The 10,133-nt window shown below is 42.9% G+C and overlaps 1 protein-coding gene across 2 annotated transcripts in view; it reads left to right on the top strand.

Annotated features, from left to right (window-relative positions):
* Positions 1–752: 752 nt before the first annotated feature.
* Positions 753–10,133, top strand: part of mrc1a (mannose receptor, C type 1a) — an 80,475-nt gene continuing 71,094 nt past the window's right edge. Inside the window, exons 1-3 of one of the 2 annotated variants that reach the window (XM_076290024.1) lie at positions 753–1,503; positions 3,726–4,130; positions 8,126–8,299. In XM_076290024.1, the coding sequence (XP_076146139.1) occupies positions 1,431–1,503; positions 3,726–4,130; positions 8,126–8,299 (652 nt within the window). In that variant the 5' untranslated portion in view covers positions 753–1,430. Of the gene's footprint in view, positions 1,504–2,122; positions 2,181–3,725; positions 4,131–8,125; positions 8,300–10,133 lie in introns of those variants that run through there. The other variant, XM_076290025.1, reaches the window with a different exon arrangement.

The raw sequence follows: 10,133 nt of genomic DNA, 5'->3' as shown, positions 1-10,133 counted from the left end.
TGTGATTGTGTGTATGAATGTATTTATGTGCCATTTAAGGTATTTGCATGCTTACAATATGTGTGTGTATGTGAATGTTGGAATGTTATCTAGTTGAAATATATATATAAATATAGCTTATAAATGATAGCTTATAAATTATAGCTTATAAATTAAAACGCTTAATGTGTTGGGATCCAGTTAATCATTTTCATACCACAGCAAAAGTTTGTTTTTGCAAATGTAGTAAGACTGGCATTGGGTAGTAAGACTGGCATTGCTTAGTAAGACTGCCATTGGGTAGTAAGACTGGCATTGGTTTCTCAGGTTTTTCACACCCTTTTTCAAAACAGTTGACCCAAATCTCACAGAAAGACAACTCTATTGGATGAGCTGGGCATTTATAGCTAATAGAGATTACTTGCATAATTACAAATCTCTAATGCACCTGCTCTGTGAAACTCTTTCACACAACATGTTGGCCCATGTGCTTCTGCTGTGTGCTAATCCTTTTGAAAAATTGATGCTAAAGTGGAGAGAAGAGTTCAAGGTATTAAGTAAAACTGTAAGAATTTAGTTTCGAATTTAGAGTATCAAAATGTGATAAAAAATATGAGTGTATGTGGCTGGGTGAGTGTGTGATGTGGCTGGGTGAGTGTGAGAGAGAGAGAGAGAGAGAGCAAGTGAGAGAACAGGAAGCAGGATTTCCTCTAAGAGGTATCTGCTGTGTCGTCTGCCTGCCATTCCTCCCGTCTTCCCGTCTTCCCGTCTCGCATCAGCAATTCTCTCTCTCTCTTTATTACTCTGCATCTCCCTCTTTCTCTCAAACTCTTCTCCTCCCCTCTTTCTCTACCTCTCTTCTCTTCCTCTCTTTTTACCTTTCTTCTCCTCCCCTTTTTCTCTGCCTTCCTTCTCTTCCTCTCTTTCTACCTCTCTACCTCTTCTCCTCTCTTCTTTCTCTGCCTCTCTTCTCCTCCTGTCTGTCTCTTTTCTCCTCTCTCTCTGCCTCTCCTTCTCTCCTACTCTGTTTGTCCTGGTCTCTTCATCCCTCTCTTCTTCTTCTCTCCTACTCTGTTTGTCCTGGTCTCTTCATCCCTCTCTTCTTCTCTCCTACTCTGTTTGTCCTGGTCTCTTCATCCCTCTCAACAAGTGTTAACAGAAGACTTCTGCTGTGCTAAGAAGCTGGAAATCTGCAGGAAATATGTGTGTGTGTGTGTGTGTGTGTGTGTGTGTGTGTGTGTGTGTGTGTGTGTCATGCTCTGCACGTGGGGCCTGGATGTTCTCGTCATGTCCACTCCCCTGTGTGTGTGACAGGATACACACTCTTTAAACGGAGGGGTGTGTGCTGAGGTTCATTTCATGTGTGATCAGCATCGGCACACACATTCACACACACACACACACACGCTCGTACACACACACTCACACACTCTCTGCAGCTCTCAGCTACGATGAGGACCTCCACTGCTGCCCTGTGTGTGGGCCTCTGTGTTCTGCTTCAAATCAAGACCACTTGGCAAATAGGTATGTGCCTGTGTGTGTGTGTGTGCAAATAGGTATGTACCTGTGTGTGTGTGTGCAAATAGGTATGTACCTGTGTGTGTGTGTGTGTGCAAATAGGTATGTGCCTGTGTGTGTGTGTGTGTGTGCAAATAGGTATGTGCCTGTGTGTGTGTGTGCAAATAGGTATGTACCTGTGTGTGTGTGTGCAAATAGGTATGTGCCTGTGTGTGTGTGTGTGTGTGTGTGCAAATAGGTATGTGCCTGTGTGTGTGTGTGCAAATAGGTATGTGCCTGTGTGTGTGTGTGCAAATAGGTATGTGCCTGTGTGTGTGTGTGTGTGCAAATAGGTATGTACCTGTGTGTGTGTGTGTGCAAATAGGTATGTGCCTGTGTGTGTGTGTGTGCAAATAGGTATGTGCCTGTGTGTGTGTGTGCAAATAGGTATGTACCTGTGTGTGTGTGTGTGTGTGTGTGCAAATAGAGGTATGTATCATTAAACAGAAAGGTCTTGAGATGTGTTTTAAAGAAAGGAAGAGAAGGACAGTCACGAAGAGGTTAGGGGAGGGAGTTCCAGAGTTTGGGGGCCAAGGCACTGAAGGACCTGCCACCCAGGGTGGAGAGTCTGGAGCCAAGAGGTTTTGGTCAGCCAATGGAGTTGATGGAGAATGGGGGTGATGTGTGCTGATCGTCTGGTATGGGTGAGGAGCCTGGCTGCAGAGTTTTGAATATATTGTAGTCTTTGAAGGGTTTAGTGGGGAGACCAAGGAAAAGTGAGTTGCAGTAATCTAGACGGGACATAATGAAAGAGTGAACCAAAGTCTGTGCATCACTAGCAGAGAGGAAGGGTCGGAGGCGTGCAATGTTACAGAGGTGAAAGAAGGCAGTCTTAGTGAGTGAGTGTGTGTGTGTGTGCAAATAGGTATGTACCTGTGTGTGTGTGTAAATAGGTATGTACCTGTGTGTGTGTGTGTGCAAATAGGTATGTGCCTGTGTGTGTGTGTGTGTGCAAATAGGTATGTACCTGTCTGTGTGTGTGTTTGTGCAAATAGGTATGTGCCTGTGTGTGTGTGTGAGAGAGAGAGAGAAAAATAGAGAGATTCATTCAAATGAGCACTAGAGAATGCTATATGATTAAATGAGCATTATGTTTAAATGAGCATTAGAGAATGCTATATGTTTAAATGAGCACTAGAGAATGTTATATGTTTAAATGAGCATTAGAGAATGCTATATGTTTAAATGAGCATTAGAGAATGCTATATGTTTAAATGAGCACTAGAGAATGCTATATGTTTAAATGAGCATTAGAGATGAGCACTAGATACTGCTATATGATTAAATGAGCATTAGAGAATGCTATATGTTTAAATGAGCACTAGAGAATGCTATATGTTTAAATGAGCACTAGAGAATGCTATATGTTTAAATGAGCATTGTTTAAATGAGCACTAGAGACTGATATATGTTTAAATGAGCACTAGAGAATGCTATATGTTTAAATGAGCACTAGAGACTGCTATATGTTTAAATGAGCATTATGTTTAAATGAGCACTAGAGACTGCTATATGTTTAAATGAGCATTATGTTTAAATGAGCATTAGAGAATGCTATATGTTTAAATGAGCACTAGAGAATGTTATATGTTTAAATGAGCATTATAGAATGCTATATGTTTAAATGAGCACTAGAGAATGCTATATGTTTAAATGAGCATTAGAGAATGCTATATGTTTAAATGAGCATTAGAGAATGCTATATGTTTAAATGAGCACTAGAGACTGCTATATGTTTAAATGAGCACTAGAGACTGCTATATGTTTAAATGAGCACTAGAGAATGCTATATGTTTAAATGAGCATTGTTTAAATGATCACTAGAGACTGCTATATGTTTAAATGAGCACTAGAGAATGCTATATGTTTAAATGAGCATTGTTTAAATGATCACTAGAGAATGCTATATGTTTAAATGAGCATTAGAGATGAGCACTAGAGAATGCTATATGTTTAAATGATCACTAGAGAATGTTATATGTTTGCTGCTATATGTTTAAATGGCTCCGATATGGTCAGGGGGGCCCAGGGTTTCGGCAACATTCATTAATATGTTTTGTGTTACGACTGTGGATATTATGGGCTGTATGGTACAGCCAGTTGACCATAGAGGGCTGTTCCTTTCTAATCCATAGCATCTCTGCCTTGTGTGTGTGTGTGTGTGTGTGTGTGTGTGTGTGTGGCCTCAGTGGACAGCAGTTCTTTCCTCATCTATAGCGATGACCACTCCAAGTGTCTGAAGGTGGTCGACACGTCCTCATTCGTGGCGGCCGCGTGTGACCCTGCCGCGACCTCACAGCGATTCCGCTGGGTGTCCAATAACCGTCTGCTGAGCCTGTCGCTGAAGCTGTGTCTGGGTGCGCAGGACCTGCGCGACTGGGTCAAGGTGCTGCCCTTCCCCTGCAACGAGCAGAGTCCACTACAGCAGTGGGAATGCAAGAATGACACGCTGGTCGGCCTCAAGGGGCAGCCCCTGCACCTCAACTACGGCAACCGTAACGAGAAGAACGTGATGCTGTACAAGGGCTCGGGCAGCTGGAGCCGATGGAAGATGTATGGAACCAACAGTGACCTCTGTTCCCATGGCTACCGCGGTGAGTGTGTGTGTGTGTGAAGCAGTGTGTGTGTGTGTGAAGCAGTGTGTGTGTGTGTGTGAAGCAGTGTGTGTGTGTGTGTGTGTGTGTGTGTGAAGCAGTGTGTGTGTGTGTGTGTGTGTGTGTGTGTGTGTGAGTGTTAGGGTGGCCTACTCCAAACTACAATACAATTTTGTCCATGATGACAAGTATCATGGTACAGTGATTCTGAAATACTCTATTCATTGCAAGACCATTTGATCTACGATATACTGACGTACTGTACGTGCAGAAGAGGAAAAATAGTCCTTGAAAGGCTAAAAGTGTTTGTTCACAGTACTTATAGTAGTAGTATAGTATTTATTCTATATATTAGGGGGAGCTCTTCCAGGTTAAAGCAGAGCTACAACACTTCTAGGGTCAGCTCTTCCAGGTCACCCTCTGCAGCAGCTCCCAGCACCTCTAGGGTCAGCTCCAGGTTAAAGGGGAGCTACATCACCTCTAGGGTCAGCTCCAGGTTAAAGCAGAGCTACATCACCTCTAGGGTCAGCTCCAGGTTAAAGGTTAGCTACATCACCTCTAGGGTCAGCTCCAGGTTAAAGCAGAGCTACATCACCTCTAGGGTCAGCTCCAGGTTAAAGCAGAGCTACATCACCTCTAGGGTCAGCTCCAGGTTAAAGCAGAGCTACATCACCTCTAGGGTCAGCTCCAGGTTAAAGGGGAGCTTTGCTACATCACCTCTAGGGTCAGCTCCAGGTTAAAGGGGAGCTTTGCTACATCACCTCTAGGGTCAGCTCCAGGTTAAAGCAGAGCTTTGCTACATCACCTTTAGGGGGAGCTCTTCCAGGTTAAAGCAGAGCTACATCACCTCTAGAGTCATCTCCAGGTTAAAGCAGAGCTACATCACCTCTAGGGTCAGCTCCAGGTTAAAGGGGAGCTACATCACCTCTATGGTCAGCTCCAGGTTAAAGGGGAGCTACATCACCTCTAGGGTCAGCTCCAGGTTAAAGCAGAGCTACATCACCTCAAGGGGCAGCTCCAGGTTAAAGCAGAGCTACATCACCTCTAGGGTCAGCTCCAGGTTAAAGCAGAGCTACATCACCTCTAGGGTCAGCTCCAGGTTAAAGGGGAGCTTTGCTACATCACCTCTAGGGTCAGCTCCAGGTTAAAGCAGAGCTTTGCTACATCACCTTTAGGGGGAGCTCTTCCAGGTTAAAGCAGAGCTACATCACCTCTAGAGTCATCTCCAGGTTAAAGGGGAGCTACATCACCTCTAGAGTCATCTCCAGGTTAAAGCAGAGCTACATCACCTCTAGAGTCATCTCCAGGTTAAAGGGGAGCTACATCACCTCTAGAGTCATCTCCAGGTTAAAGCAGAGCTTTGCTACAACACTTCTAGGGTGAGCTCTTCCAGGTTAAAGCAGAGCTTTGCTACAGCCGGTTCAGACCTCCATGGGGCCCTGAGCAAAAACCTACCTGAACTCTGTGGGCCAAAATGTAACCTCTTTTTACAGTCCCACCTGACACCCCAGTGCTCCCAATACAATCATCCCAACCCATTTTGGATGCCTACAAAAGTTACCAAATATAGTTTTTTTGGGGAATAATCACCTTCACAGATATAAATTCTAGGGTCTGGGCTGCTTGCTTTTGAAGCTGGCCGTATATATCTGGTGGTACTAGCTGAGGCTGGCTGTTCTTCACCTGTGTCTGGATTCCCTTCAATATTTTTTTCAGACTATCTAAATGTATAAATGTAAATGTATAAAAATAGGCCTACTTCATATAATTTACCATCTATTGTCCCGTATGCAGCACAGCGAATCAAAGTTAATCCATTAGGCTTTACATTTCGCATACATTCAGTTGTATCTAAACCAACCCAAGCTTGGCTCAAAAATTGTGAAACCATTGACTTGTTTTAAAAAATGTATGGGAAGAGTGAAATCCAACATTAATTAAGAGACAGGTCCGCATGTTTCTACCAGTCGCCTACATTCAAAAAACGGAATATGAGGTTAGGGTTATTCCACGCAAAACTGTCACATCCATAACGCCAACACAATGCCATGGTATTTAGTTGGCATTATGGATGTGACAGTTTTGCGTGGAATTCCCCGTTATATTTCACAACTTTTGTGAAGTACTGGGGAAGGCTGGCAAGCAAGCCGCAGACAGATCAGGGTATTCACTTCCCTGTTAGGTAGGCTAGGCCAGCAACACTGGAGAGATGCAAACAGATCAACTTAACATGTATTTCCTCCTGATTGCAAAAACGTTTGTTCTCTCTCTTTCTATCGGTCCGCGGTCCCTTCATAAATTGCGCAGCACATTATCAGACGTGTGACAGAAGCACCTGGCATGATTTGACCAGCAGTCTCCGAGTCCATAGTTTGAGAAACGCTATGCTGCGTCTGAGCAAAGATTCTAAAAGCCCAGCGCAACTCCAAAAAGGAGGACAAATGAGTGTCCGGCTTGAGGCTGCGCCGGACGCCAGACAGGGCGTTTAAAATTCGGACGTATGTCCACCCTATCTTCACCTGTGTCTGTAGTAGCCTAGGCTACTTGCCAAAGACGTGTGTACTGGACTCCCTTCAATATTTTTTCAAACACAGACTATCTAAATATTTTAATAGGCCAACGTCATATAAGTTATGTTGTGCATCTATTGTTAATCCATTAGGCTTTACATTTCGCATACGTTCAGTAGTATCTAAACCAACCCAAGCTTGGCTGAAACATTGTGAAACCATTGACTTGTTTTAAAAAATGTATGGGAAGAGTGAAATCCAACATTAATTAAGAGACAGGTCCGCATGTTTCTGCTGGAAAACGTGCTGGTTTTATCTCAAGCACGCACGTATTATGAACGCATTTAAAGATGCATGTTTTTTTATCCAGTCGCCTACATTAAAAAAACGGAATATGAGGTTATATTTCACAACTTTTGTGAATTACTGGGGAAGGCTGGCAAGCAAGCCGCAGACAGATCATGGTATTCACTTCCCTGTTAGGTAGGCTAGGCCAGCAACACACGCTGGAGAAATGCAAACAGATCAACTTAACATGTATTTCCTCCTGATAGCGAAAACGTTTGTTTTCTTTTTCTATCGGTCCGCGGTCCCTTCATAAATTGCGCAGCAAATTATCAGACGAGTGACAGAAGCACCTGGCCTGATTTGACCAGCAGTCTCCAAGTCCATCGTTTGAGAAACACTATGCTGCGTCTGAGCAAAGATTCTAGAAGCCCAGCGTTTGCGTGGCGCACCTTAATCCAGCAGTTAGGGGGAGTGTGTGTGTGTGTGTGTGTGTGTGTGTGTGTGTGGTGTGTTAGTGGGGAGTGGAACCGATGAGACAGGTGGCCACAGGTTGTAACAGGTTGCGGGGCTCCTGAAGGGAGTGAGGACTAGCTTTCTCTCGTTGCATTTTCATTGGGGGCCCAATGTATGAGGTAAAGAGGAGAGGGGAGGTATAGTTGGTCAATTTCTTTTTGGGGACAGCAAAACTGACCATCTGGAAGACCAGGAAGAATAGGATGTGGAAGACCAGGAAGAATAGGATGTTGGGGAATGCTTCATTAGGCCTTGTGGAGATCCTTAAGGGGATGGTGGCTGGTTGTGGAGGTCCTTAAAGGCAGGGTGGCTAAACTAGTAAACACAACAGGAGGGTTAAGGGGATGGTGTTAAAGGGATGGTGGCTGGTTGTGGGGGTCCTTAAAGGGATGGTAGCTGGTTGAATTAAAATTGAATTTGCTACTAAAACCTGGTTAAGAACATTGAGGGATTTCTGGATGTTTGAGAGGCGGGGTTTGATATATGAGGTATAAGGTGTTTTATGTATGAATGTATTTATGTATGAATGTATTTATGTATGTTGGTATTTATGTATGAATGTATTTATGTATGAATGTTTATGTATGTTGGTACGGTGTTGGCTTTGTATCCGTCACATCACAATTCCATGAGGACTAAATGGGTGTTAAGCTTCTCTCTCTCTCTCTCTCTCTCTCTCTCCAGAGACCTTCACACTGGGAGGGAATGCATACGGGAGTCCCTGTCAGTTCCCCTTTAAGTTTCAGGAGAGCTGGTACGCTGAGTGTACAGTGGACGGCCGATCTGATGGACAGCTCTGGTGCGCCACCGAAACCGACTACCAGAAGGACAAGAAGTGGGGCTTCTGTCCCACCAAGAGTATGTGGCATCACACACACACACAGACATGCAAGCACTCACACACATATACTAACTCTCTCTCACACACACACACACACACACAGCCAGTGTTGGTCAAGTTACTTGGAAAAAGTAATTAGTTACTGATTACTGATTACTTATCCAAGAAAGTAATCTAGTTACTTTACTGATTACTTATTTTCAAAAGTAATTAGTTACTTTACTATTTACTTTACTTAGTTACTTTACAAAAACACACTAGCTATACACAACCTGAATACGCTTTTTTAAAACTTGGTTTTATTAGTTTCAATCTTAACTTTTTGGTGTGTAGGCCTATACTCCTTCATTCGAATAGATGTAAATAAAATACAGCAAAAAAATATTAAAACCAAAGTCTCTATTAACATTTACATCTTTTAACAGTTGCAGTGCAGAGAGGAGTAATGCATTTACCAAAACAGAGAATGCTGTTGCATGCCACATTTAGGCTGTTCTAATGTCAAGAAGAGTGTGTGTTTGAACTGTGTGTGTGCAGTGCCGCTGCTGGCTATTTTGGTGCCCAAAGCAGAACTGTTAGTTTAAAATATTTCTTAAGAAATACTACTAATTTGATGCAGTTTAACTCATTTATAAACGGTGTCACTTTAAGAGCATCTATACAACTCTCATAATGATCAGCTCCATTCAAATATAAGCCTATGGCTAGTCCACAAACTCCACATTTGGCACTATATTAGCAATAGTCATGATATTAAGTTGGTATAAACAGCTAGCTAGACATTTTCTGTTTGCAATTAAAAGTGATATATGCCTATATGAGCCTGGTAGCACCTATCTGAGTGGAATGTGTTTCAATCGGCATAAGCTACTGTGCTTCATGTAAATGCTTAGTTTAAGGCAGTGGTTCTCAAACTTTTTCTTTCATTCCCCACTTTGATCAAGGGGGCCTTTTCGAGCCCCACCTGTCCCTCATCGCTCTAAGAAAGTGGTATGTCAAGCTTAAAATTGTCAAATGTATTGAAATAATGACAAGTTCTAAATATATCCTCTTCAGCAGAGTTAAAATCAGCTGGTGCTGCAGATATAATAATAAATAAATACATAATGTGCCATTGTAAATTAAACACACATATTTCTGTTTTCCAGCAACATATTAGGAAGCATAAGCCAATATTTTACAGCATTGTACAATATATTCAATGAAATACCAACATGCTGCATTAAATGGATCCATAGTCCAGTCATACTGAGCACTGCTGGTTGGGAAATATTTTTGAAATAAACTTTGCAGGGATGTGATGTAGGCCTACTGTTTAATACATGGGATCACAAGAGTGGCTCCCGAAGCAGACGTTTCAGCAATTTCACTCAGATTCTCAAAGGCATACTGTTGCGATCGAGGCGCCTGTCCCATACCTCAAGCTTTTTGGTGAATGCAGTAATCTTATCTGCTAGGTGAGGTAGGTGCTTGTCTTTGCCTTGTAACTGGATATTTAAATCATTGAGCTTTCCAAATATATCGCAACGATAGGCCAGCTTCAAGAAATTTTCATTAGTGAACGTGCTTGCAGATTCAAACATGCGCTCACGCTGCCTTGACACAAGCGATTCCCTATGAATAACACATGCGTCCATTGCGCATCGGGTGCTACCTGGGCCTAGGCTACAGATAAAAAAATAAATTAAAAAAACCTCCTGTTTTTCGCGCCCCACCTGGCATGTCTCCGCGAACCAGTAGAGAAACACTGGTTTAAGGGAAACGAATTATTGAAGACTTCAACACTCACCAGCCCCATTACAAAAAGACAAAGACCACATTATATTTTTGCCCATTTTCCAAATCACAGTG

The sequence above is a fragment of the Alosa pseudoharengus genome, unplaced genomic scaffold, assembly GCF_046254945.1.
Source record: "Alosa pseudoharengus isolate Yale_2024_CS ecotype anadromous, Long Island Sound unplaced genomic scaffold, YU_APseudo_1.1 YU_APseudo_1.1_scf_18, whole genome shotgun sequence".
Taxonomy (NCBI): domain Eukaryota; kingdom Metazoa; phylum Chordata; class Actinopteri; order Clupeiformes; family Clupeidae; genus Alosa; species Alosa pseudoharengus.
Note: the sequence above shows the minus strand (reverse complement) of the source record. Positions and strands in the feature narration are given on the sequence as shown.